Source organism: Talaromyces rugulosus, chromosome III (genome assembly GCF_013368755.1).
Source record: "Talaromyces rugulosus chromosome III, complete sequence".
In the NCBI taxonomy this organism is placed as follows: Eukaryota; Fungi; Ascomycota; class Eurotiomycetes; order Eurotiales; family Trichocomaceae; genus Talaromyces; species Talaromyces rugulosus.
In genome coordinates, this window is record NC_049563.1 from 2,617,974 (window position 1) to 2,645,345 (window position 27,372).

The 27,372-nt window shown below is 46.0% G+C and overlaps 6 protein-coding genes and 2 non-coding genes across 8 annotated transcripts; 1 reads left to right on the forward strand and 7 right to left on the reverse strand.

The window, feature by feature from the left end:
- Positions 1–275: 275 nt before the first annotated feature.
- Positions 276–2,651, reverse strand: TRUGW13939_05766 (uncharacterized protein; the record flags this gene model as incomplete). The annotated part of the gene is made up of 4 exons (XM_035488926.1): positions 276–1,625; positions 2,075–2,275; positions 2,332–2,407; positions 2,458–2,651. 4 exons carry the CDS (start codon positions 2,649–2,651, stop codon positions 276–278), a joined length of 1,821 nt encoding a protein of 606 aa, XP_035344819.1.
- A 2,985-nt stretch (positions 2,652–5,636) lies between these two features.
- Positions 5,637–5,729, reverse strand: TRUGW13939_05767. The gene has a single exon. It is a non-coding gene; the product is annotated as a tRNA-Asp (tRNA).
- An 87-nt stretch (positions 5,730–5,816) lies between these two features.
- Positions 5,817–5,909, reverse strand: TRUGW13939_05768. Its single transcript has one exon. It is a non-coding gene; the product is annotated as a tRNA-Asp (tRNA).
- Positions 5,910–10,561: 4,652 nt separating this feature from the next.
- TRUGW13939_05769 (uncharacterized protein) lies at positions 10,562–12,610 on the reverse strand (the record flags this gene model as incomplete). The annotated part of the gene is made up of 3 exons (XM_035488927.1): positions 10,562–10,597; positions 10,662–11,319; positions 11,523–12,610. The coding sequence occupies 3 exons, from the start codon at positions 12,608–12,610 to the stop codon at positions 10,562–10,564; spliced, it is 1,782 nt and encodes a 593-aa protein (XP_035344820.1).
- Positions 12,611–13,675: 1,065 nt separating this feature from the next.
- Positions 13,676–16,992, forward strand: TRUGW13939_05770 (uncharacterized protein; the record flags this gene model as incomplete). Its single annotated transcript, XM_035488928.1, has 5 exons — positions 13,676–14,114; positions 14,882–16,113; positions 16,203–16,682; positions 16,759–16,881; positions 16,939–16,992. The coding sequence occupies 5 exons, from the start codon at positions 13,676–13,678 to the stop codon at positions 16,990–16,992; spliced, it is 2,328 nt and encodes a 775-aa protein (XP_035344821.1).
- Positions 16,993–17,312: 320 nt separating this feature from the next.
- Positions 17,313–18,998, reverse strand: TRUGW13939_05771 (uncharacterized protein; the record flags this gene model as incomplete). The annotated part of the gene is made up of 6 exons (XM_035488929.1): positions 17,313–17,748; positions 17,805–17,899; positions 17,958–18,051; positions 18,115–18,293; positions 18,348–18,626; positions 18,699–18,998. 6 exons carry the CDS (start codon positions 18,996–18,998, stop codon positions 17,313–17,315), a joined length of 1,383 nt encoding a protein of 460 aa, XP_035344822.1.
- A 1,167-nt stretch (positions 18,999–20,165) lies between these two features.
- TRUGW13939_05772 (uncharacterized protein) lies at positions 20,166–23,382 on the reverse strand (the record flags this gene model as incomplete). Its single annotated transcript, XM_035488930.1, has 7 exons — positions 20,166–20,629; positions 20,684–20,756; positions 20,815–20,983; positions 21,036–21,127; positions 21,184–21,626; positions 21,680–22,288; positions 22,341–23,382. 7 exons carry the CDS (start codon positions 23,380–23,382, stop codon positions 20,166–20,168), a joined length of 2,892 nt encoding a protein of 963 aa, XP_035344823.1.
- Positions 23,383–23,979: 597 nt separating this feature from the next.
- TRUGW13939_05773 (uncharacterized protein) lies at positions 23,980–25,864 on the reverse strand (the record flags this gene model as incomplete). The annotated part of the gene is made up of 6 exons (XM_035488931.1): positions 23,980–24,412; positions 24,475–24,820; positions 24,869–25,091; positions 25,146–25,382; positions 25,437–25,603; positions 25,657–25,864. The coding sequence occupies 6 exons, from the start codon at positions 25,862–25,864 to the stop codon at positions 23,980–23,982; spliced, it is 1,614 nt and encodes a 537-aa protein (XP_035344824.1).
- Between the last annotated feature and the right edge of the window lie 1,508 nt (positions 25,865–27,372).

Here is a 27,372-nt window from a genome sequence, read left to right on the forward strand (position 1 = left end):
ATAAAATGCATGCATATACTTCTACATGAGAAATACTACATGAACTTCAAACACTACATGTACGCGTATAAATTGTTTTGGTATAATTCATTCCTATTCGTTGGCTATTTAAAAGCCTATCCAATAAGCCCTATCACATATAATCCGTGGACGGACAAAATTAATGAGACAGAAACAAAAAAAAAAAAAATCGTATCGCATAACTGATGCTGGGAATCAATGCAGGACAAGATGCAAACATTTCATACACTCTAAACAAAACAAAGAAATGGCTCTCAAACTGTTTGCTCGACAGGGCCAGCGGCAATGACCTCTGGTGTGGCCTGGTCGGCGTATTTTTCAAAGTTGCTGTTGAAAAGTTTGGCAAGTTTGTTGACCTCATCCGAGAACGGCACCGAGGCGGTCCAGCTGTTCTGGGGGTTGAGCAGCTCGGCCGGAACACCAGGGCACGTCTTGGGAACGTTGAGGTTGAAGATCGGGTAGGTCTCGTATTCCACCTGGGCGAGCTCTCCGCTGTGGATGGCGTCCAAGATGGCACGAGTGTACTTCAGTGGGCAACGCTTGCCGCCAGTGGTGGCGCCAGCACCGACCCAGCCGGTGTTGAGCAACCAGGCGTTGACCTTGTGCTGGGAGATCTTTTCGGCAAGCATGGTCGCGTAGCGCATCGGGTGGAGGGCCAGGAAAGGTTGGGCGAAGCAGGACGAGAATGTAGCTTGGGGCTCGGTGACACCATCCTCAGTACCAGCCATCTTGGAGGTGTAACCGGAAATGAAGTGGAACATGGTCTGCTCCGTGGTGAGCTTGGAAATGGGGGGTAGGACACCACGAGCGTCGCAAGTCAACAGGATGATGTTGGTTGGGTGATTCTGGGAGATACATGGGATCTTTGCGTTTTCGATGTAGTCGATGGGGTAAGCGCAGCGAGTGTTCTCGGTCAGGGTCGAGTCATCGTAGTCGACAACACGGGTAGTTGGGTCAAAGACAACATTCTCCAAAACAGAGCCGAACCTGATGGCGTTGAAAATATCGGGTTCCTTCTCAGCAGACAAGCCAATGCACTTGGCGTAGCATCCACCCTCAATGTTGAAGACACCCTTGTCGGACCAGCAGTGCTCGTCATCACCGATAAGAGCACGCTTGGGGTCAGCAGAGAGAGTCGTCTTGCCAGTGCCCGAAAGACCGAAGAAGACAGTGACATCGCCGTTCTCGCCCTCGTTGGCCGAAGAGTGCAGGGTCAGGACGTTGTGCTTGACAGGCATTTCGTAGAAGAGGACAGTGAAGACACCCTTCTTCATTTCACCGGCATATTCGGTACCCAAAATGACCATCTCCTTCTCGGCGAAGTTGATAGCCACCGAGGTGGCCGAGGTCATACCCTCTGTGAAGCGGTTGGCAGGGAAGGATCCAGCGTTGTAGATGACATAGTGAGGGTGGAAGTGCTCGAGCTCCTCGCGCGAAGGGCGGATGAGCATGTTGCGCATGAAGAGGGCATGGTAGGCACGAGCGCAGACGACACGGACGTTGATGCGGTAGCGCTCGTCCCAGCCGGCAAAGCCATCGACGACGTAGATACGATTGCGGGTGTTGAGATAGTCGACTGCGCGCTCTCGGTTGATTCGCCAGACCTGTGTTTTGCTGGTCAGTATACGGTGATGTCATATGTGGATGCGCTAGACTATTTCGGGAATTTGCGGGGGGGAAACTTCGGGGAAACCAGGCGAACTGCCGACGACAGCCGATCCAAGGGGAGGAATGGCTGAGTTCCACATGAAAACCGAGGGAAATGGAATTTCTCGCTCGAGCATGTGCAGCTGGCCAAAAATCGCGCATTCCATCGATCAGGACAGGACTGCTGGGGCACGGGATGATACAGAAAAAAAACAAGCATCGGAAGGGGAGCCCGACGTATGCAAGGAGCACCTTAGTTTGCAGGGGTGGAGCCCTGCAAGGTAACGGCACACGCGACAGCATCAACGTCTCCCCAGAGTGTAGGTGAAGAGCCAAAAAGACCAACAAAAAAAAGCCGCAACGAAAATGTAAGGGAGCTTTGAGGGATTTTATTTTCAGAACATACCTCAGGGGTCATGGGTTTGTTGACGGGTCCCCACCAGATATCGTTCTCGGACGTCGATTCTTGGACAATACGCTTGTCGGACGGGGAACGGCCAGTTTTGGCACCAGAGTATGCAGTGAGCGCACCGCTCGATGTGATGGCAGTACCGGTTTCGTAGACAAGGGCATCTTCGTAGAGGGCAGCAACGGAGGGGTTGGCAACCTGAGAACAGTCAGTTAGCAACAACGAGCGTCAAGTCAGTTCGATGGTTGTCATACAATGGCAACGCGGTCATAGTCAATGTGGGCGGTTTCGTGGAGTTCTTCCTCGAGTTCAGTGTGGCTCTTGCCCGGTCTGTCAAAGCGTCAGTGGGATGACAAGAAGAAAGTAGGCAGGCAACATACTGGACACCACCGGGGTGCAGAGCAGTTCTGTTGACGGATTGAGTAATCATCTTGAGGGAGGACGAGTGGTAATTGTTGGAAGATTGCTTCGCGACTTGTTGCCGGATGAAATCTGAGTGCATAGGACCAGGAGACACAGGGCGGCGCTGGGGTATATTAATAGCAGTCGAGGAGATTGCGGCGGCGGGATTCATTGCGACTGCAAGCTGCTATTAGTCTGGCTATCCCATGTGGTGCTCCACAGGCAGGACGGAGAATACCGGGCGAATTCGAGGGTTAAGCAAGGATGGCGATCGATGATGGAGATTCAGGCATTCAGCTGCTGGTTGACGCCGTGACGATGTGCCCGAAATGACCCGAAGGCGGACGCAGATGGGCCGAGATATGGGCAAGGGACCAGAGGATTGGTTCTCGAGGGGTTTGGGGTTCGTTAGCTTCAGGCGTAGGCGGACCAGATGGCAAGAATTGCGAGAGATCGGGAGCGGGCGCAGCAGGTTGTTTGTTTGAAGAAAATAAAATGACTCGTTCTGGGCTTTGGGCTTTGTGGGAAGGAGGAGGAGCGAGAAGTCACGAGGGGTCACTTGACTTGCGGGAAAACTCAATACATTATTTCTGCCTTTTTAAGTCTGGTCTTTATTTCTGTGGTATTCCCAGCAAAAAGCCTACGAGTGATGATCTCATGGGAACAGTCCAAAGACCAAAAGTGACCTCATTCTTGAAGCACAACTGCACAGGTCGCAAGAAACAGTCTCTGAATGGCTGCAGGAAGTCGCCTCCTCCCTGATGGCGATCCACACAATTGCGGAGAAAAGGTTTTCGTGGGGCCAGGCCTAATATTGCCTCGCACAATCAGATGATTGACGCTATGAGTCTAAGAGTCTATACAGCTCGGCTAGCCGAGGATATGATCGCGGCGCTAGAGCCGTTCCGGATACGCGCGAGGCTTGTCGACGGTCTGGATCAAAACCCCAGAATCTCGACGAGAATGTGGCCAAGCTTGGCAAGTTTTGTTTAGTTGTCGTTCCGATAATACTGATTCATGGTCCGCGTAAGCCCATCCTACTTGCTTTTATTAGACTCGCCCCAAATGTTTCAGGGTCTGTAGATTTAGGACATCTTCCGAATAGTTCCGCATTTGGATAAGACTGAGAGATTCGCGGGTAAAGACTACTGCGTACGCGCTTCTTTGCGGGTAGCGTCCTTTTCCTTTTTGGGCCTGCTCTTCCCGGTTGGTTTTCTGTGATACACCGCTCAAATTCAAGTCTGACTTGTTTCATCATAATAGAATCATATTATGATTTAGATTAGTGGGGGGTCTCTGTACCTTAGCCGAACAAAGATCCCGATGGGCCCTGGAGAAGCCGACTTTTAACATGTTTCAGTCCCTACATGTCCCGACGCTTTGACAAAGCAGAAACAAAAGCAAAGTCATTGGAGAGGCAAATCCACTTTTTTTCTTCCGTCGCCATTAAAATCTGCGAGTATGCATTTATTTGACGTATCTATTGATCTCGGTGTTTCCTCCGGGCCAATCACCCGATAACAACCAGAAGTACATACCATCCCTGCACATGCAGGCATAATTATTTCAAAGGAGCGAAAAAAGAAAGAAAAAAACAATTCGTTTTCGTCTACGTACTTCCCGGTTCCATTATGTCATCGCCCTGTCGAGACCCTTCTAGCGTCCCCCGCCTTTTGATCAGTCCTTAGTAACTATGTGGGGTATTAGGCTCTACTGCCAGGGAATATCAGCTGATGAAAACACATGCTTTCCCCCAAGCACTGCACCAATTTTTCTGGATATTATTTTCTTAGTAAACGAAGTTTGTTCGATACCATGTGTTATTTTGTATTATTGCAATCGTGACCATTTTCGTCGAATGTCGTGACGAGGTCCTGATTGGCCCCGCGGGCGTATAGTAGACTGGACGTGATTGGTTGGCAGTCCCGATATGTCCCGAGTGAATATACACGGCTCTTGATTAGTCGGAGTATACTATTAATTGTTATTTGCATGTGAATGAGACATGAGAACATGTCGTCATAGCGATATGTACCTAGTATTGGTATTAGTTGGCATCATGTCTAAGTATCTTCACTTAGTAGTAACTAGCCATCTGCTCTCAAGTTTGAAATAACCTTTACCAATAGTATATTATAAATCAACCGAAAAATACGAAATAAAGGTATAATTCTTATTCCCTTCTTTCAAGTTGAACCTAGCACTACAGCATGTACATATATCACATCATGCGAGATTGGGCTTACCTGTCCCAATCTAGTTCATACGGCTTGCTCCTAAGGAGCGACAAGAAAAAGCCTTAAAAGGACGCAATTCGGGAGTCTGAGTTTAAAGATGCACGTTCTAGACTCATTACTATTCGAAATCTTCCCTCATTCCTTTACTTGACTTGCCTGAGTTTTGGGCAGTTATCCCGTCTTGTAATCATATGGTGAAGTATCGATACATTAAACCCAGTTCGGAAATGACGTCCCAATGTTGGCTCATCGAATTAACCTATTTTTTACACCAGAAAAGCTCAAGCTCTTACAGAAACTGCAAGAATCCCTATTAATATTAATAATTTTGAATGATCCAGGGTTATAACTATTGAACTTTGTATGTTAGAACAGACTAAGTTGGATGACAAATTTGATTGGATTGAGATACAAGCCTAAGTTGCAAAGAACTCATCTCTCTAGACGTCTTTATATGCGAATTTAACTTCAATTTCTCCTAATATTTCCTCTGGGGGAAGGGGCCGGTGATAAAAATTCGCCGCTGTCTGGCGTAGCGCTTTCGCGCGGTTCATTTTTATTTGAAAAAGAAAACGAAATATATTATTTCCTAATAGCATAAAATACACGTATATATTATAAATGTGGAATATGTGTAAACCCGGTAGAGTAGGCGTGAGTGAGAAATGTTCGTGATGGGTCGGTTCAATTACTGTGCAAAAGACCGAAGACGAGGCTTGGTTTCACATTAGGAAACCACAGGTCATCATTCGTCGTGGTCTGTGTATGCTAGAAATCGGACCACAACCCGTCAAGAGAACTCTCCCCGGGCCGAGTACCTCCCACCCGGCCACCATGTTTCCCACAAGACCTTTTTCTTATTATAAAAACAATTGAAATTCGGAGGCTACAAAATGTAATAACATGTAAAAAAAAATAAGCTCCTCATCGGGGAATCGAACCCCGGTCTCCCGCGCTTGAAATTTCATTTGAAAAATGACAAGCGGAAATCATAACCACTAGACCAATGGGGATTGATGTATATCTAGCAGCTTTTTTTATTATAAAAACAATTGAAATTCGGGGGCTTACAAAATGTAACAACATGTAAAAAAAATAAGCTCCTCATCGGGGAATCGAACCCCGGTCTCCCGCGCTTGAAATTTCATTTGAAAAATGACAAGCGGAAATCATGACCACTAGACCAATGGGGATTGATGTATATCTAGTATATATTAAAATTATATTCTGCTTCCGAATAGACAGTGTTGGTCGCCGTCAAATAAATAATAATAATATACTAGTTTACAGAAAAAAGGATTTGTAAAGATCTCACCTCGAACGGCATGTCCGATTGGGTCGGGGCCGGATTCCCCGATTCGTCCGGAAGTCAGGCGCTTGCCGCGGTATAAAATCATCTTGCAGCTATCAATTGCTAGAATCACCTTTCAGGTGATAGATATTCATTTTCTTTACACCTACCTTAGTCGGGCCCTCGTAGGCTCATCCGATCCGTCCATTCTGACACCTTCCGAGAGCGGTTCCGGCCGCATCACAGACATCTAAAAAATCATGAAATGTCTTAAAAATATAACACTAAAATTAAATTCCTGTATTAGTTGTATGCTTTATGGGTTTGAAATGTTGTAATAATCTTATAGAAGCTACTCAATACCGGTTTTGGGGGGAACGCGGATACCGTTCTGCAACATTGCAACACATACCTCTTACCGTTACCAAAGTCACTACGTAGATAATTTTATGAGCGTAGTGATTTTCTGCAACATATCAGCAATATAATAACGTTCGATAATATTACAAAATATAAACAGTTATAATCACTTGCAAATTACAAATATCCGATACATTGCGGAAAATTGATACGTCTATATTTCTTAATACATTGAAAATTGAATTATAATTTACATAAAAATCGCTTGTATTTTTACATGTAGTATTCTAATTATAGATTAAGAAGCTGCAGCGAGGCCTGTAGGCCTGCGCACACCAATTTAACACGCCTGAGAAGACTGCAAGCTAGTTAATAAGGCTTTATAAGAGGATTACAAAATCAATTACTGAGGAAGCTTGCAGCGAGGCTTACCTGCGCACACTGGCTAGTGAGACATTTAGAAGAGAAAGGGGGGACATGGAGGGATGAGAAGCATGGTTTTATATATACCTTGAAACATTGAAGGCACATATGTAGTGTTGATATATATCTTTACAACTTTGGGATCAACCCCCTTAGAGTAAACACCACATGCAATTGACATGGACGCGTCTGGTTTCAATGTTATTTCATGGATCTGCCAATTCAAAAAATCGGTTTTCATTATTGTATATATAAGAATATGTTCTCATGCCTATCGCTAATCCTAAAAAGCCTACAATCTGGTTAGTGAGCGGTCTCTGTGTGACGTGCCTTTTCCAAAGATATTCGATTCCTATCTAGGGGTGCGATTCTCTAAAACAACAAGCATGGGAAAGGAATCTAACTACCAGGACCTGCGGGAAGGTTTTATCTTGTGTGCTTAGGTAACCAGCTTGACCCCTTATGGCCCCGGGGTGAGGCTATCCCCAGATCTGGCACCGCGGGTTAGGGTTGATGCCCTTCCTGCCTGAGGCCTCCCATCCGGCCACGAGGCCGCTCCTACCCTTGGGGATAGCCTCAGGCTCAGCCGTCACATCACCCCCCCCTTCGGAAACGCTTGCCCTCAAGCGTTGGTTGCCGGTCTGTCATCATCTGCATGCTCTTCAACAAATCGATCCTCCTCCATGGCTTTCATCCACGCATCCAACCGGCGCGGCGGACCTGGCTTCTCGGGGTTGGCATCATGGAACGATTTCAGCGCCAGTGGAGCGTTCGAAAAGTACCCTGCTGGATACCATACTGGATCTGGGTCCCTGCCTAGCCAGCTTACTCGATAGCACAGCTTCTTCCAGCGCATCCGGGAGTCCAGGATCCTGTCGACTTCCCATTCCGAATTTCCGTTGACCTGGAGCTCAGGACATTCCTCCTCCAGTTGACCAGCGAGGGGCTCGGTCGAAGCGGCGCGGCGGAGCTTGTCCGGGGAAAAGATACGGTGCACTCGTACGCCCTGCGGCAAATCCAATTCAAAGGCATGTCCTATCTTACGCAGTATCTTGTATGGCCCTTCGGACTGATGGCCCAGCTTCCTGCCTGGTCGTCCTGTATCCCATCCTTCGTTACTGACGTAGACGTGGTCACCAACTCCGAAGTCTATCTCCCGTCTGCGCTTGTTCGCTTGCCGTTGCTGTCTGCCTTGTGCTTCCGCAATATTATTGCGGGCGTGGTCCCATATGCGCTCTAAACGCTGTACCCATGCTCGGGCTTCCTTCTCGTTCAGTGTGTAGCTTCTAGGCGGCGTTGGTGGCGCCCAATCAAACGACATCCGAGGAGCATAACCTTTTTCTATCTCAAATGGGGACATCCCTGTAGATTCCTGTGGCAGTGACGCAGCTGCAAAGTCGATGATTGGTAGGTACTCCGACCAGTCGTCCATTGCAAAGTTAACATATGGCCGCAGCCGCTGCTGAAGATACTGATTCGCTATCTCTGTTTGTCCATCTGTCTGGGCATGCCGTGCTGTCGACAGCTTTACCTTGATGTGAAGGATTCGGCACGCCTCTCCCCAGAACTCAGAGATGAACTGGCCTCCTCGGTCTGATACAATGCTGTCTGGCAGGCCTGTCCACGGGAAGATATACCGAATCCATAACTTTGCCATGTCTCTAGCTGTCACCCCCTTGTGGCACGGTATGGAGACCGGTCTTTTGGTCAAGCGGTCGACGGTGACAAAAACGTTATCGAATCCCCGTTTGTCCTGGGGCAGCTCCATGAAGTCCATCGACAAATGCTGCCAAGGTCGTACTGGGATAGGTAACGGTTGGAGGAGTCCAGGGGCCCTGTCCCTGCGCGTGTTCGTCCTCTTGCATGTCTTGCAATTGTCCACATACCGGTTCACATCATTGCTCCATGCCTCCCAGTAGAACCGTTCTCGGACTAGCTTCAGCATCTTTGTACGTCCTGGGTGCGCTGTTGCGGGTTGTCGATGTACTTCGTCTAGCAGTCGTGCTCGTAAATCGTCCTTCTTGGGAACATAGAGTCGTTCATTAAAGAAAAGTCGTCCTTCAATCACCCTATGGCTCTCCCCTTTCCCTGAGAGTAAGACTTCGGCACCTTTCTCGGCCACATATTCCTCGTTGGCCGCCAACACCTTGGTGACAATATCATCCTCTGCAGTTAGGGTGACCAGTTCTGCATATGCCATCTCAAGTGCGATCTTATCGTCGATTTTATGCCGCGGCAGTAGCGTTCGGTTCCGGTGGTCGAGGTTTTTCGCCTTTTCATCTTCTCTCCGGGTGAGGGTGTCCGCCAATACATTCGCTTTTCCTGGTCGGTATCTGAGTACAAAGTGGTATTCCTCCAAGAACTCGCACCATCGGGCTTGTCGGGCGTTCAGAGCTTTGGTAGTCATAAAGTACTCAAGAGCCCGGTGATCCGATAGGACATCAAAGGACTCCTGTCCTCTCAGTCCGACCAATTCGGACTTCCATTCCCTCAGAGCCTTTATTACTGCCAGTAGTTCCTTGTCATGGATGTCGTAATTATGCTCGGCTGGGGTCATCGATGCGGAGTAGTACGCGACCGGATGCCATTCCTCATCCTCACACAGTTGAGATAGGACTGCGGCCACTACTCCGTCTGACGCGTCCGTTTCCACGCGGGTTTGGCGATTGGGGTCGTAATGGGCTAGCACCGGGGCTTCCGATAATTTCTTTTTCAGACTTTCAAATGCTTCTTCGCACTCCTTACTCCATATAAATGGAACGTCAGTTCGAGTGAGGTAATGCAATGGCCTTGCAGTTCGGCTGTAGGCCTTTATGAACTTCCGATAGAAGTTGCAGAAACCAAGGAATGACTGTACTCCCAAAACTGTCATTGGCGTCTTCCAGGAAAGGATAACCTCAATCTTTGCTGGGTCGACCTCTATCCCCTCTGAGGTAATGATAAAGCCCAGATACTTGGTCGATGTGACATGGAACTCGCATTTTTTGATACTGGCTTGCAGTCCTGCCTCTCGGAGTCTCTCCAACACCTGTCGCACATGCATCTCATGCTCTAGCTCGTTCTCGCTGTATATCAATAGATCGTCGATGAACGCAATCACGAACTGGTCAAGGTAGTCCATGAAGATATCGTTGATCAGTCGTTGAAACGTCGCTGGTCCATTGGTGAGGCCAAACGGCATTACCTCATACTTAAAAGTGCCATACCGACAACGGAAGGTGGTCAGATCTGTGGAGTCTGGGTGCATTCGGATTCGGTGGAACCCCTGCCTAATGTCCAGCTTAGTGAAGATCTTTGCCTTACTCAAGCGCTCAAAGACTTCCTCGATAAGTGGCAGTGGATATCGGTCCTTTCTGGTCAAAGCGTTCAGCTTGCGGTAATCAACACAGAAGCGGAATCCGCCATCGGCTTTCTTGGCCATGAGGATTGGAGACGCGAATGGTGCATTGCTAGGGACGATAAATCCTTTATCCAGGTTATCAATAATATAGTCTCGGGCTGCTTGGAGCTGTTCCTCTGACATTCGATATAAAGGACTATAACCCAACTCTAGGTCCTGATTCAACTCGATCTTGTGGTCATACTTCTGGTGAACTGGCAACTCGTCTGAGCGGATCTTCGAGAAGACGTCGGCGAACTCGCGATACTGATCCGGCAGCTGCTGCTTGATCTCCTCGCTTTCAGTCGACTTGGCCGTTCTTTCCTTCTCAGTTTCCAGCGCCTGCTCTATCTCGCAAAGACTAGTCATGAAGACATCTGTAGTCTTGCTTTTCACACAACGATGGAATCCGGCAGCTCCGATGATTGCTATGTCCATTCCATACGTCCTTCTTTCTGAGCGTTGGCGATGTGGGTTTCTCGTCGGACTGACAACTGGTGACGCTTCCTTGGTACTGCCAAAGGGTCCTGTGGCGTTCTCTGATCGTAAGGCTTTCTCCATTTTCTGCAGTTCCATCCTTGATTGCGTCCTTTGCGTTCTTCCTGTAACTGCAGGCGCTTTCCTTTGGGGTTCTGGTTGTAGGAGTGGGACAGGTTCTTCCATCAACCGATCTCGGCGCTCCATATCAGCTTGGTGCTCGAGATTGACTGGTCCATTTCTCCTTAGTATTGTCTTTGGCATGCGGATGAACTGCTCTCTCTCCATTTGATCTTTGAGAGACACATCCTCCGGCCATAAAAGGCGACGGTTTCTGCAATCCACCAACACATTGTACTTCTCCAGCCACATACGACCCAAAATGACATCGTGACGGCCTAGTCGCACTAAGAGAAAGGGTAGATGCCGCTGCATCCGGCCATCAACAACCAGTGTTAAGATCATGAGGTGCGTGACCGGTTCCACTGTCTTCCCATCATACCCTCTCACCCCACAGGGTTCAGAAACGGGTACTGTGTATGTCTGAAAGTGTCGTGCAAGCTTCTCCGCTAAAAATACATCTAAAAAGGCAAATCCGTTGGCTCCAGTATCGGCCAAAGCTTTGGTGCAAATTGAATATCCATTCTTAGCTAGCTGAATAGATACAGTCATGCTATCCTTCTCTCTCCCCATCAGCTGTGAGAGATCCAAAGCTTCGTTGTCCGTACTTGATGCGCCTAAGAAGGAGACTTCTCCTAGGCGTGGGCGTTTTCCGACTCCTTGCCTGCGTCATCCTCCAAGGCCTTCAGATCCGGAGCCTTCTTCTTGAGGGGGCACTTGTCAGCACGGTGACCGCTCAGTTTGCAATTGAAGCACTTGTCCTCGCTCATTAGCTTCTTCTTTTCTTCCCAGGAGAGCTGCGGTTGAGGGGCTTCATTCTTCGGCTTCGATCCTCCGGAGGTATTCGACTGGTGGCCTCCCTGGCTGTGGCCTTTGCTGCTCCCAATCCCACGGCTGCGGGCGCGTCGTTCCCCTTCAGCGATCTGCTCGAGGCGGTTGGCAGTAGTGTGGCATCCTTGTACAAAGGTCTGGTACGACACCATTGGGTCGGTGCTTTCCTTGATCATGGCGCGCTGCATGTCGAACGAGAGTTTGTGGTAGAGTTCCTCCTTCCATTCTGATAGGGCGAGGCCAGCTTCCTGGGCAAGAAGCGTGAATTTCGACAAAAAGATCTGAAACTTCGAATCTCTCATTGCTAGGCGACGGAGTTCCATCTTCGCATTGATCACGCGGTTCTCGTCCATGTAGATTGTTCTCAGATGCTCGAAGATGTCACCGACATCCTGGTAACGTTGTGCTGAGTCCTTCCGGAATCGTGGGAGCAAGTGGTTGGCCGCTTCTCCCTTACACATCCCCTTCACGTACGCCATACGGGCCAGGGCTGTTGGGTAATGGTCGGCGTTGGCTTCCAACTTGTTCTCGACGTCGATCTCCCATGATTCGTACTTGGGATCGATTCCATCCGATAGCAGCTGGCCATCTGGCAGCTTGGTGGTCTTCTTCTTGTGGTCTCCCCCGGCTGGAGAGGTATTGGCGATTGCGGCATCACGCTCCGTGATCAGTTCGGACATGGCCTGGCGATGGTCGGCCAGGTTGCTCTTGAGGTTCTGAATCTCCTCTCTCATAGAGTCGATTTCCTCTGTGTCGTTGTTGCTAGACTCAGCGAGAGCCTCTTCTAGTCGTTTCTCCTGCATGGAGAGGTGTTGGAATAAACCTTCAAACAGGCCTCCAGGGTCGCTTCTGCAAAGCTCAAGGAATTCATCCTTATTGAGTGGTCCCTCAGGAACATCTCCAAGCTTCAGTTCTTCGAGGTTAACGGTCAAGCGGCGACTGGGCTCTCCCACATCGTCGTTGCTGGCGCTCTCGCCATGCTGACGTCCGTCAGCGGTACTTGGTCTTGCCATCGTGCTGGCTCACAAGATTTCCAGGTTTCGAATGAAGGTAAATGAAGGTTCAGGGTCAGAGCGCTGACAAGGCGTTTGTCGTGGCTGTACGGACCGTGCTGAACACAAAGAGGTTGAGATAAAGAAAAGTCTACCCCCGACCAGAGCGCTGACTGCAGCTGAGTGCTGGCTGTGCTAGTCGTGAGAAAGACAAAGATAAAGTGTAGCGATGCTTGTTGTAATGTGACGTGCCTTTTCCAAAGATATTCGATTCCTATCTAGGGGTGCGATTCTCTAAAACAACAAGCATGGGAAAGGAATCTAACTACCAGGACCTGCGGGAAGGTTTTATCTTGTGTGCTTAGGTAACCAGCTTGACCCCTTATGGCCCCGGGGTGAGGCTATCCCCAGATCTGGCACCGCGGGTTAGGGTTGATGCCCTTCCTGCCTGAGGCCTCCCATCCGGCCACGAGGCCGCTCCTACCCTTGGGGATAGCCTCAGGCTCAGCCGTCACACTCTGGAGTTTCCTCAATTTTCTCAGCACGAAATTACCTCTTGGCCAAGTTATGGATAGTTTGGTCCGCCTTATATCAAACACATCCCTGTAAGGTGACCAGAATAGATCCCCAGGAAAATATATACATTCTATTAATCTTTATGGGAACCTATTTTAGGCGGGCGGTTTTATCACATATTCTTTTTACAGAAAATAAACAAAGGCGATACTAAAATCAAAGCACACAGTTCTTCAAGACAAAGCCACACTCTTAGTATGAAGTTACCGCTTAACAAAAAGCCATAGACAGTTTAGTCAGCCTTGTTTCCAACAAAATTTCCATTCTTTTATTATTGGTGACCTGAGGCACATTGGCAATGCCCTACCGCCCTCGCTAAAGGTAGACAAAAGAGTCTGTCACATATCGCGGTGCCAGTATAAGCACCGCCTCGCACATTAAAAGATTTCGCTTGCCCAGATTACTTCTAGTTTCCTAATAAATTTAATCTATTCAAGCCATCAATATTCCGAAGCTTTATGACCTCTGGTTATCATCGTATTCGACAATATTCCTACGTCTCACTTCAAGATGGCGACTCCTACTGCAGACTGCATTTCACTTGACGACCCACGACCAACCTTGAGCGACTCCAGTGAAGATGCTCTGATGACTATCGACATGTTTAGGCAATGCATGCCTATATTCTATGAACAATGCTACCCAATTGTTGATCCAATTCTACGTTATTTGATCGTCGATGATTTTAATTTTTACGTTGATCCAGCCAAATTTAGCTGGTATATGGGCGTGACTCCAGAATGTCGGCTCTTGCGGGACACGATCATCTCTACGATCATGAAGGAGCTCAAGTCTGGTGGAAAATATACTGTCGACTTTGATGAAGATTGGGATCATGATATTTTCTGTCTTGTTTTTTCCTGGTACCTCAACGAGCCTTCTATGGAACGAGTCCGCCAGCAGAAAAATAAGTACCAGGAAGCGGAATCTTTTACTGATGGTGGATCATGTTCTCCAAGAAAGGTTCAACACTGCCATGATCGCACCTATGTCCAATTTCCCCTGAGAAAAAACACGAGATTCGAGGTTCCATTTAGTCCTGGTTCCTTCTACGGGGAAATAAATAGAAGGAAATCGTTTATATCGAAGAAGATAAAACATGTTGGACAATAAGGGCCGATCAAAACAGTCGAAGAGTTTTTGTTAGTAGCTAACATGCTGAGAGGTTATGAGTCGTGGGGTTGCTTTCGAATCTGCTGTGTGGTGGTCGCTTTGATTCCGAATATGAAAAACAGTCCCTGTTATCTCCACATTATTTCTACAGCACAGACGCCATTAGATAAATCTCGCATATACGAGCCCTCATACAAGGGTCAAGTTCTCTGCGCTCAGTGCGCCGTATTGGAGGCATTTCATATAAAAATATTCAATTACATAGGTTTATATACAAAATTGTGTGAGGCGCGATGTTTGCGCGCTTCTGGCGTGACTAGCGCGGAGTTGGAGGGTCCTGTAGAAAGAGCAAGGAACACCACTATGCCCCGCCTGCCGATTCGAAGAATATATCTTTAACAATACATTGCCCTATTGACGCCAAAGTAATCGAAAAAATTCTTCACCTCTGAAATTATCATGAGTCCTGTCATTTTCGGTTGTATCATATGTGGATACGCGGTTGATGGTTACACCAGATCCGTCACTCAATTTTGGTTGAAGGAGTTTCGTGAAAGTACGATTTTCACCATTTAATCCATAATCTATTGCTGAGTCAGTCAGTCTATTCTAGCCATAAAGGAATTTCCATTTCTGGCGTCGGTTGCTATGATGACCCCAGTGATGGTGTATGGATCGCACCTCCTCTTCCACATATGCGTTGGGACGATCACGGTTATACAAAACAAATTAGAGATGAGATTCCAGTTATGAAACAACGTCCAGAGAACAATCGACATGGCTATATTGTCCATGATGCTTGTTGGGGTCTTCTACGGAAAGCTGTAGAGCTCGATGATATCCCTCTAGAGCGGCTTTACAGGATTTGCAGCTCCTTACCCTTTCCTATACAAGGGATTGGCGTATCTTGGGGCCATGATTATATGGGCTTAAGTACAATCAATAACCAGGATCATTATCCATGGGAGGACCGACTTGTGGAACAATATAGCAAGTCGGAAGCCTATCAATATGCCAGATATAACCCATATGACGTCCCGGAGTTACATGAATTACTATCAATGTCCTCTCAAGAGGATCGAAATTCTGACTTACGCACGAATAGCAAAAATTGTTTTTCAGTACTTCCATGGGAGATCCGTGAAGCAATTGCTATACATTTGTCGACCAGAGATATGGCAAACCTTCTTATGTCCTCAAAGACCTTTCTCCCACTTTTGAACAGTCAGACCTTTTGGAGATCTAGGTTCCAAGGTGGTAGAGATCGTGATTTTGTTTTTGAAATCAGAGCCAAGCGGCCAAAAGATTGGATTTACCTTTATCAAATGACGAATGATGCACAGAGCCCGCCAGGTTTGAAGAATAGAAAGAGAATCTGGAGTCTGACCAAGGCGGTGGTTAACTTGCTCCGTTTCCAACTGGTTCAATATACGGATTACTCTCATGTAATTCTGGATCCTGATCCTAGATGGACGGTAGCCGCGGATATTAAGCAAGGCACAGTTTCCAACTATTCTTTTAACGAAGGTTGTCGGCTTTTTGAAAAACAATCTACAATTTTACCTAGGGATCTTGTCAAAATCGCCTTTTCAGTCACGGAAGAAGGGATTAGTGGCTATCTCGCTGGGATACGTTTCACGTCAAAGGATGGTTCGCATATTTGTCTGGGCTACATTGCTGAGGATAAGGAACTCTCTGTCGACATCGCAACTCTGAAAGGGTTCGTTTTGGCGATGGGATCACGAGGAATCCAGGCACTCAAAGTTGTCAACGGTGATGGGAGGGTTACAAGATGGTTTGGATGCCCCAGAAACTCTCCAGTGACAGAGCGCCTGGTAGGTTCTGAGGCCATCAGTGCCTTAGAAATAGGCCTAGATGTAATGTCTGCCACCCTCCATGCTAAGAACATTATTAACAATATCAGGGGTATAAAATAATTTCTCTTTCACTAGCTGGGCAAGGGCCTTCTCACATGTCGAAACTTATATCACAGAATTTTTCATTGAGAGAAGTTGCGTTATGGTATCCTGCTGTCCCTCATCTGAACTTCTATTTAAACGATGAATCCTTTACCGGGGAAAGCCCACTTATTGCTGGATATCAGCCCTTATGCTGGATTCAATTTGGAGGTCCTAATGGAGTGTATCTCCGATCCCTGACTGAAATCTGTGTTATTCGCTTAGGGGCCTTGTGCTCTATTGAGTTTCACTATGAAACCAAGGCCGCATCACTGAAAACACAGAGATTAGGCCGTCGCAAATTAACAAGTTTCTCAGACACTATGCGTTTTCCCATAGATGGCCCTGGTGGGGAACTCGTACAGTCTGTCGAAGTCAGTCTTATCCGTCTAGACGGCGATAATGTGTACGATTTTTATAGGCATGGAAAACTGAACTCGTTCAAGGTTAGTAATTTTGAGCCCACGTGTTTGGCTGTATATTGATGCAATTATTAATAAACCATTTACAAACGAAACACAGATTTCGACAAATCGTGGGAGGTCTATCCATTTTCAACCTCAGGGAAACTCGGCCGATTCATCAAGCTTAACCCCATTACCAATTGCAGCTGGAACTATTCTTACGGGGTTTTATGCTAGCCAAGTAAGCGATCCTCTTATGAATTCCAGTTCGTTAGCTTACCGAGTTCGCTTCATAAAGCACCCAGAAGAAGGTCTTGTCAGCTTGGGTGCTATTTCTGAGCCTATACAGTAGGGGGAAAAAAGTGTCCTTATTCACGCAAAAACTATGAGTAATCACTGCCAATTAGTTATCTAAAAATCATTTAAATTAAACTATAGTAGTTTGGTTTAGCCTTAATCTAACTATATCCGAACCATTATGATACTATAGATAGATTTAACTAAACCCTAGTTTTATAATATCTGATCAAGGAAAGCTATAAAGATAGCTAAATATAAAATACCTCATCTGATCGTATCCTACCACTCACTAGGGGGGCAAGCTGCATGAACTACATGTATATTAGGATAGGCAACCTTTATTTTGCACGATGTTATCTATGTAATCTGTCTTCACACATCTCTCATGATAACAAAGTCAACCTCCTCTCCAGCCTCCATTGTTTCCATCGCCATGGCAACACCTTTTTCCCCGGTGGGCACTTCGTAATTTAGTGTTGTATCTTTTTTTAGGTACACTGTCCACGTTCCAGAAGGAAGACCATGGACTGCGGAGCCTACATAAGTGGCTCTGCTAGCCCACTCTCGAACCGTGATAATCATTGCTTTGGCCTGTTCATCCCACACCCCTCTCAAACAATCCAACCCCTGGTTGAACTCCAGTCCGTCTACCCACGGCTGGGTTTGCAGATATTCTTTCGTCCAAGGCTGCCCCCACATCTTCTTTTGACCATCGTCAACGTTCAGTCTGGCGTAAACGACGGCCGCATTTCCAGAAAATGGATCCATGTGAGTCCAGCATCCTTGACTGTCCGTGGCCTGATCGTTTCTGGGATAGAATAGACCACCGTTCTCCCACGTCGGGTGCAAACGTGATCAGCGTACGTCAGCAATTCCTCGAGCTCTTCCTTTTTACCAAGTTCCGAAAGCCATTTTGCGACTTCGCGGGCATTTCGCAGCGCCTTCCCGGACGAAAGTTTCTGTTCAGCTATTATGCGTCGGTATGCATCCGCAATCATGGGATGTTGGGAGTTCGACTCGGCCGTCAATCTTGGTAATGAAGCCCACGGATTGCTTGGTGAAACCAGCGCGGACAACTTCTGAGTTCCAGGTATTCATAAACGCAGCGGACCTGTTATCCTTTTCTTAGCATCCATGGTAAACATTAAATGATTAAAGGAAGGTCAAAACATACCATGCAGTTAGCCCAACACTCTTCGGAGGTGCCGTGCGTCCCTGCTTAACGCTCACCCAATCCTGGAATAAATCGCGCGAAATCATGTTTTTCTTCTCCAGGGCAGCACTGTATTTCTGTAGAACACCACTGACTACATCGGTTCCATCTCGCACATCATTGTAATGCATAGTGATGATCTTTTATTGTCTATCAGTAGCAAATTCTTTTGTAAAAAGGATCGATCACCATACCGGAAACTGATTGCAAACAATGAAGACCAGATTCGGTTCACAGCAAGCACCAACCCAATCATTCCGCCTCATTTCCGCAAGAATGGCTTTCTGAAGGCTTCGATTGTCGTAACTAAAAGACTCAGGCCCCATCCCCCAGAATATCGGATCCCAATTAAACGTCAAACTGCCGGGGCGCTCAAACTCGTCGTCGTCAAAGAGCATGACATACAGACTGGTCATCAACAACAAATGCCCACTGTACATGATATTCTCACGCACAATGAGGTCGGCCCACGGCTTGCGAAGCTCTTTTAGGTCTGGATCGCACCTCTTACCGGACTGGGACGTGAGATACCAATAACCCTATACTTCGCGCTGCAGCATCTTGAGAATCAGACCACGAATAAGGGGCTTGAAGAGCCCGCGCAAAACTGGAAGGCGGTGGTAATGCGTGAGCCCGGTTGCGTATGCCATGGTTGCCAGCTGGTAGCGGTTGGCATCGAGGAATTCTTGGCCGGGTTCCTGTGCCCCCATGTGAGGCCAGTTCCCATCAGCGGCCGAGCACAGATTATGGAAGTAGCGAAGGTGGCCAGTTTGTTCGTCAGACAACTTGGGGTATACGGATAAGTCCAGTGATGCCTGAGTACCAGTTGGCTTGATAGACTGCATTGTTTCAAGGTAGCAGTGGCTTCAACGTATAGTAGTCGGAAAACGGTGAGTTGGGGGGATGATAAAGGAGAGAGAAATTTAGTTGTTGCCTGTCTGTCAAGAGCCAGGCTTGAAAAAGCAAACTTCTCCCTGCTCTTAAATTTACTCATCTCATTTCATCTCAGCGGTAAAAGTGTGGAGCCCCGAGAGCCAACATAAAAGTGAGCAGCAAATCAAAAGGTTTTTTTATCCGCTTTTCTATGCGGCGAAAACATATCTATTGAAGGTTGACCAAAAAAATATCAAGCCACAACTTGGTAAAATTGGCTGCCAGCTCAAGCGGTTCGGGATAATTGTCATTATGTATATCGGTATTGGTTACTAAATATAAGTGTCAATAATGATTTAGTGGATACTTAAGTTTTTTACGCTCAATTTCTCATCTAAAATAACAATTAAAAATAAGAATCTATTAGAAATTGAAGCGGCTATGCCGTAGACTAGTTCATGTCTAAAGGAAGAGGGGAATCGAGATAGTAGAATTGTTGAAATCTCTACTATCTACTAACTCCAAAGAGCGTTTATTGAAACCTTGATTAGCAGAACTAATTTAGTTTTTGTACAACAAATGAACATAGTTAAAACAAAGGATACACCCGGCACATATCAAGCAACATGACCAATAAGAGAACCGGTCAGCAAGCCATGTTACGCATATAATCTAGACAACCTCTATACACTAAAAACAAAGTAATGAGGCAAAACAACTCTTTATTGATACGTACATCCCCCTTCCAATAAGCGGGAAGTAGCCGAGTTAAAACAATACGACGGCGAAGGGAAAGCGAATAAAAATTCTTGTGGAGAAGGGAGATTTGACAAAAGAGGTGTTTATTACCAAGCTCATTAGTTCAACACACTAGTCACCCCTATAGGTATAAATAGATATAACATTTAAAGATATATAGACGTAGTGACCTTCAGCAATACCGGCGCATTTATAAATCCCAGGCCAAACTCTACTATATATCAATAAAATAATTCCAACCTAACCACTCATTTAATGCAGAAATAAGGAGCCGAATCGTTTCATTGTTGACCCGGCTCTGTAACTCTTTCCGAGCTTGAATTATCAGATACAGTAGATCGACCATCCGTCAGAAAAATCACTCTTCTGCCTCATAATCGTCACTTGACTTTTAATTTCCTATCCTCCCGTGGTGGCCATGGCGAGTCATCCCAGTAAGGGCAAAACTCTTCTCTCCCTTGCCAAAGATTTTCGAAGACTTCTCGTGTATAAAAACGTGTGTACTTTGCTTTTCGACGGTATATCGACCTGAATTCTTTAATATTGTAGTCGCAGCTCTGTAGGACACAATCCCAGAGGTCACCAGGATAGCTTCCACAAAAGCCCCGGCCTGATGTAGTGTACGCAACATCTGAAACTGTCATTCCTGAGAAGTTCACTGCCCTGGGATCGGCACCACTCTCCACAAGAAATTTCAGTGTTTCGTACTCTGTAATAGGTCGTTGCCATAGGGTTGCTCTCAGGCCAGTGCCCGAACTTTGGAGACATATATGGAGACATGTCAGTCCGTCGGCATTGCGAATGTTGATATTTGCCCCCGCTCGGAGCATCTCGGCAAAACAATCTTTTATGTAGCCATGGGCATAGTTATAACAGTGTAAAAGAAACATAGGCATACTGTCTATATCATACGTGTTGATATCAGCAAAATGTCCAACTATTTCAGGATTCCAGGCTATGCGAATAATATCCTATGGCCTCATTAGTGCGGATTTTGATACTATTGTTGTTGCGGTGAGCTAAACAAACCGGTATACCAATAACCACGGCGCCGGAAAGGAACGGAGAGGAAGCTTTGTCCAAGGAAATGGTTGGGTCGGCCCCTGCCTCCAAAAGTAGTCGATAACATTGACCCACCGCCCGGATTTCTTCACTGTTGCTTTCCCCAAGACAAGGGTATTCCACCTCTAGAGGAGACCTGTAGAGCTAGTTAAAATATTTGGTTTAAGTAGAGGATCACAGATATGTACTGTAACCATCCATTGTCGGAGTAGGCTACGTGGTCCACGTCTAACCCATTTTCAACCAGAAACTTGCACATTTCCGGTTGCAGCATCGAAAACTTTAGTATAAATTTTGGTTATTAAAAGCCTCAAAACTGTAATTGGTACCACTTACAAACAATAGAGACCTGCCATTGTCATCATGACATCTCAATAAGGATGGGTCATTAAAAATCATTTCCTGAACTGTAGATAGATATCCCATCCGCACTAATAGAAAAATGGGTGAGTCATTGGGTAGAACCCTATTCACTGTGAGTCGGGATATGGAGGATATAGACCTTCGTTGCATCTTCTCATGGTAAATCTCCTCCTCAAAGAAGGACGCAACCAGCATATGGAACCGCTGTGGGTTAGTTGGCGTGAATAAAACTGTCATTGAGTAGTCTGTGAGGTCTCTATCGGTTTGCAAATGGAAACTTTCATCTTTTCTTGTGATCCTCAACGGTCGGGTTCTTTTATTGAACCTGACGGTTAATTTTCCTATGCCAATATCAATCCTGTTGTACGAACTTTCTTGTTGAGTGAATGTGTTATTCTGAAACATGCGCCTTTGAACTGTAAAGTGTTGGCTGACTCCAACTTAAGCAATGCAATGAGGATTCACTTACCTCCTTGGTTTAATCCCAGCCCGTCCCGACCAAAGCGGCGATTAAAGCGTTGTATTTTGCGAACAATATCCGTGCTGTTAGCCCTTTCACTTTCTTCTGACGACCACTTATCCGGCATCTGCCAAGTCGTCTCGACTTTCTTCTGTGCCGATGCCAATATAACCTGCAAATCATCTATAATACCATCTGCCTGGTCGTCGTCGTATGTATCAATGGTACTTTCTTTCTCTTGGACTAAGCCACAAAGCCGTTCAATGCTGCGGATCATCTCTAAATCTAGACCTGAACTATCTTTTTGACCACTTGTCTGAATATGAGAAGGCTCAAGTCTTCCAGATATCTTCTGGAGCATTCCCATCATGGTATCCATTTTTCCCTGCGAAACCGATGATACTGCTTCTACAGTATTGTTCATTGAAGATATTTGGGTTTGTAGTGTGTTTTGATTTGCAGCAAAAGAGGTAGAGAATTTTCTCAATGCAGAAACTTGATAATCAGTCTGCTGTTGAACGGTTGCATATATTCCTCGGCTGAACTGAATATTATCATCTCTTGAACCACGGATCGCAGTGAGTAGATCTTGGGCAGAACCTAGTGGCACGGTCATACCTTAATTATAATTAGTTACTATCAGATTCGGGGTTTAGATGATTTTACTGACTTCCTCTGGTGGTATGTATCCAATACTCCAGGAAGGTTTTGGCAGCAGATGCTCCAGTTGCTGAGGCATATCTTTGCCATGTCTTATTCTTATGGCTGTCCGCATAATCGCATACGCCTTTGATGATTATGCAAGGCATGTTTCTCCATACCCCAGCACCTTCCATTTCAAATCCAATGACATTATCTCTTTTGGCCATTTTGTCACGGTGCTCTCCGGATTTCATCACCGTGTCTGCGGATGCAATCGTCCCGATGTGGACAAACGGATTGGTAGTTCCGGCGTTATGTCGGTTGCGAGGGACTTTCTGGCCATAGCATCCAACACCATCGCAACTTCCCTCCAGTGCCTCTTCACAGATAGGATCACTGCTGGACCTGCATTGCAAACAAACACATTTGACCGCCATTTCTTTTTCCTGATAGTGTTTATGACGATAACAAGCCTCAAAGAGCACGTCACGCTCAATACCCGGGTGCTGCCATTCTACTTCCTGCCCGGCCTGCTGGAGAGCTTGAAGATGTTGATAAACCCGCCCTCGGAATTCGCTCTGCGCCTTGTGACTCTTGAGAGCTTCAAGATGGCTTCTGATTATAGGGGGAGGCGGCCCAAGCATGCCCTTAATACCCTTTTTTCGTCGAAATCCATCAGGATATTGGCCGCCAAAATCATATTCGACCACACTATCGCTAATAATCACGTCTCCCAGTACAATCTCGGCGTTTTCAGAGGGAAACGGAACACCTCCACAGATGCCAACCACTAGAGCCAGCTGAATCTCGGTGTAGCTGACTCTGAGGTTGGCAGCTGCACTCGCAGCGCTTCCTTTTCCCATGTTCGGCAAGTAGCATAGGACAACATCATGCTGGCCAATTCTTCCATTGATATATACGTTGTTGTCTCGAAAACTTTTGCCATATATCTTACCGAATTTGTCGTATGTTTCGTCGAATAACGCCTCGACAGCGTCGGCCTCGAGAGGGAGGGCGCAAATAATAGCGATACTAAACCCGTCACGGTTTGTTGGCGCATTCTGGCGCATTTTGCCCAACTCTCTAGACCGAGCACCGCTAGTTAAAGAACCCAGCTAATTAACTTGTCTAATATAGCTATCAGCGATCACAGTGCTGATGCTAAAATTGTGTGTCGTGGGATTTTTATTCACGGGTAAGAGTTTCGCAAGGTAATATTTTACTCTACTCTGAAGCCTTGTCCGACGTTCAGCCTCGTCTGTCCAAAATCTGCCCAGCCTGCAGGTCAAGTCACGTTATTCTCCTTAAATTAGCAGGGTGCATGAACAAAATTAGGGTCCAATCGCTCATGTTCACGTAGAACTTTTGTGAGTAAAAATACTCACCACCCTAAGGGTGTACATACCAACTAGAATCAAGCCCAGCAAAAAATTATAAAAGCAAAAAAAGGAAAAGTGATCAAAAAAATACAATAGCGATAACTATAGTTCTGCTCACTGTCATTGAAAACAGGCGCTGTCACTTTAATTCAGGCTTCAGGCCCGTTCAGGGAACAATTCGAGGGCATAATTAAACATCATATCACTATTCAACAATGAAATTCTTGACAGGTCCAAAATAGTTGACCACCACCCGACATGAATGCGCTGGATATGCCAGGTTTAAAACTATACTCCAAAAGGGGTGTAAAACCAAAAATTTCGCTCCCCACTGAGCTCTGACTCGTAGCGGTGTCCAAATGCACGTCGAAATATGTTTTCAAAAATAGGATTCTGAAGAGAAGTGTACATTGCCTTAGTGAAGTCCCAATATTCAGGCATATAGCCGCTACACTCCCAATCGATAATACCACTTAAACGTCCGCGGTCGACGAGTAAGTTGGTATGGTGGAAATCAGAATGCGTGAAGTACGAGTGGTGGCCCTGTGGAACGTTCTCTTCGCCGACTACTTCTGCTGGTGAGCATCCTAGATGGTTTGTCAGATGGGCGTTGAAATCAGACTCGGAGTGAAATGGCCCTCCGGTGCCATTAGGTATACGGTGATCGACAATCGGGCCTCCTAGTGAGTTGCAAAACAAGAACTCCGTTTGATTGGGGGGACTTTCCGCAACTGCATGGCATAAGATCCAAGATCGTCCGCGAAGAGATCGCGCTCGACGTACGACATTAGATGGACGACTTCGTTAAGCATCTGTCCACGCAGACGGGTCATCACCAGATATGTTGTGCCACCATACTCTCCGACATCGACTACTCTAGGTGCTGGTATAGATGTATACCGTTCGACGAGTCTCAATGAATTTGGTTCATTCTGCTGGGAGTGGACATACTGCTTCAACATTAACCCAAGCGGTAGCCGATGTACCCACGGCGCCAACGTAGGGCCATATAACCAATTTCCAATATCCTTGAGGATAATATAGCACCGTAGGCGCATCTGTAACGGTATGCAAAGCCATAATCTGTAAAAAGCTTGTCGGAGAATAGGAATATTAAAGGATAAGTAGTCTGAAAAATATTTAGCACTCAGTAACATAAGAAAACTACCTTACGTACCTCTAGGTGGTTGTGACCAGCCGCTTGCAGCTTTATCATCGATATAAAAAAGATGCAATGCGTTGGCAAATCGACGATGAATCTTAAAGAGAAAAACGCCTGGGATTGGTCGAGTCTCAGCATTGGCCGTGGAAAATTTAAAGAGTGCCATGCTTTCAAGTGTGGTCCCATCTCTGAGGAGAAGGCCCGAGATCTCCTCGGGGAAACCGGTCTCTATAGTATACTGTGCATGAAATGTTTTAGAAAAATAGGTAGCTTCGGATATAATACCACTCACCCAAGCATCCTGGATTTCTTCGTCTGCCTCGCACTTAGATTCGGAGTCGCCGAACGGCTGAGATGTTAGCCTTACAGAGACGTGGCCCTCTCGAAAAGCCCTATGAACGCTTGGCAATAGTAGCCAGAGATTTCGCAATGAAGCTTCATTATCTTCGATTTGGCTTGAAAGCTGAGTCCGCAGTTTGGCGACGTAAGAAGGAGATAGATGTGCTTCGAGCATCATGAGAAGACGTCCCTATATTCATTTTTAAGACATCTGGAATCCAAGCAGTTATAGGTTATAGTTTACCTCTTCTGCCGTTTCAATCTCATGGAGCATTGAAGGAGGGACTACGTATGCAAGCTCTGCGGTAACCACCGAGCCACCGCGTGCATCCTTGGTGATAGAACATCGAGGACCATCTCTAAGGCGAACCGAAGCGCCCAATTGTTTAGAGACTGGATCTAAACCGCTAACTACGGTAATTTAGCCTGAGAATAAATGATGTCAAGAAGACAGAAGTTCTTACTCAGTGTCGCCAACCGTCTCCAATTCTTTTTGAAATCACGCAAACTGATTTCTGTATCTAGCGGGGTATCCCGGGCAATCCTTGAAAGCAAATAATTTGCAGCAAGCTCAGAGTCCGCAGCTTCATTAATGAAATTTTTCAAAATTAGGTGTTCAGTTGGCGACAGACTTGTCGAGGATATGATTTCCAGCGCGGCGGTCGTAGACATGGTACAGCTGACTTGGGAACACCAAAACAAAAGAGGACGTAAATACAAACGACGAAGGTTTGGTGTTATGCGCAAAGCAGGGTTGATTGCTGTCAACCAACAATCCGTCTATAACTAATTGTTGTGTCGATGTTCAGTTGTCGAGGTTGTGGCAGAAATACTGACCGACACAGGATAAGGATGCACATGACAAGTAGGCTAATTTTGAATACTAACAATAATTTGCCTGCCGGCACGTATCCGCTTTTCGAGCACTCTGTACTTGCTCACCTAATGAATACTAATAATTAATAATTAGTAACAATACAATACGCATTGCGTATTTTTCAATAATGTGTGCTTGGCGCTTGACATAACCCAAAACAATGACATCGGAAATTCAGTTGCAAGGCACTTGAAGCCCAAATGATGGTTGACACAGACAATAGATCAAATGAACTAGTAGATTTGGGTTATTTTAGTAATTATTAATGTGTCTAATAATTTAACCAACCAGAATATATGCTAGGTAGTGGCTGGAAAGTAACGCTGCTCCAGACTCAAGAGCGTCGTTCGAGGCGCCAACTGAAACACAATGTCTTTATTTAGATTTCAAATCAGAATAGCGCGCTGTTGCGCGTCTAGAAGAAGTGCAAGAAGTGAATTAATTTACATACAGTAATAGATTGATTATATTAATTAGAATATTATATTCAATAGGACTATATCTATACTCTATTCTTAATTTACACGCTTATTAATCGTGCCAAGATTCTGAAGATTATACGTTCCACCTTGCCAAAATTCGTCTTTTTTTAATAAATTTGGAAATCAATACGTACCTGTTATTTCCACCAATTATATTCTATTGGGAGTCTGGGTCATTAGCGTAATTTTATGGAATTTTAGTTTGAAATTGAAACCCGAATTTTGGCAAGGTGGCACGTATATAGGCTTGCGTAGGTTGGCTGCTTTGGTATGGTCTGACTTGTTTACAACTTCTCTGGGAAATTTTACTGTTGATACTTGTACATTCTTTCACACGAGTACTTTTACTTGGTCTTATATCAATTCCTTACAATTTACCTTGCAAAAAATTTTCAATGTCTGCGTTATTATCTATCGAATCTGTTGGCTCCTCCCCTCCAGATCAGATTTTAGGAATTGGCAAAACCGGTTCAGTTATCCTCCGCAATGAAACAGCCGTCAAATTACCTATTAGACGGGGGAATAGTAGTGATGTTGAAGTTCAGGCAATTATTGAGTCTATCCAGCTTGAGCAGGATCTATATCAACGTTTAGGAAACTGCCAGAGCGTCATACGTTGTATTGGTTCAACGAGATTATCCGGCTTGAATTTATGAAGAAAGGTGTACGTACTTATCTACAATCTCCTGTGGTTGACACACTAGCCAGTATACACAACAACCTCAGCATGCACAAAAGTTGTTAAATCCAGGCAATTCACGTCCAGAATGGCCTAGATAAAAAGATAAGAGAACGGGTGAGCGAGAGCAAAAAACATACAA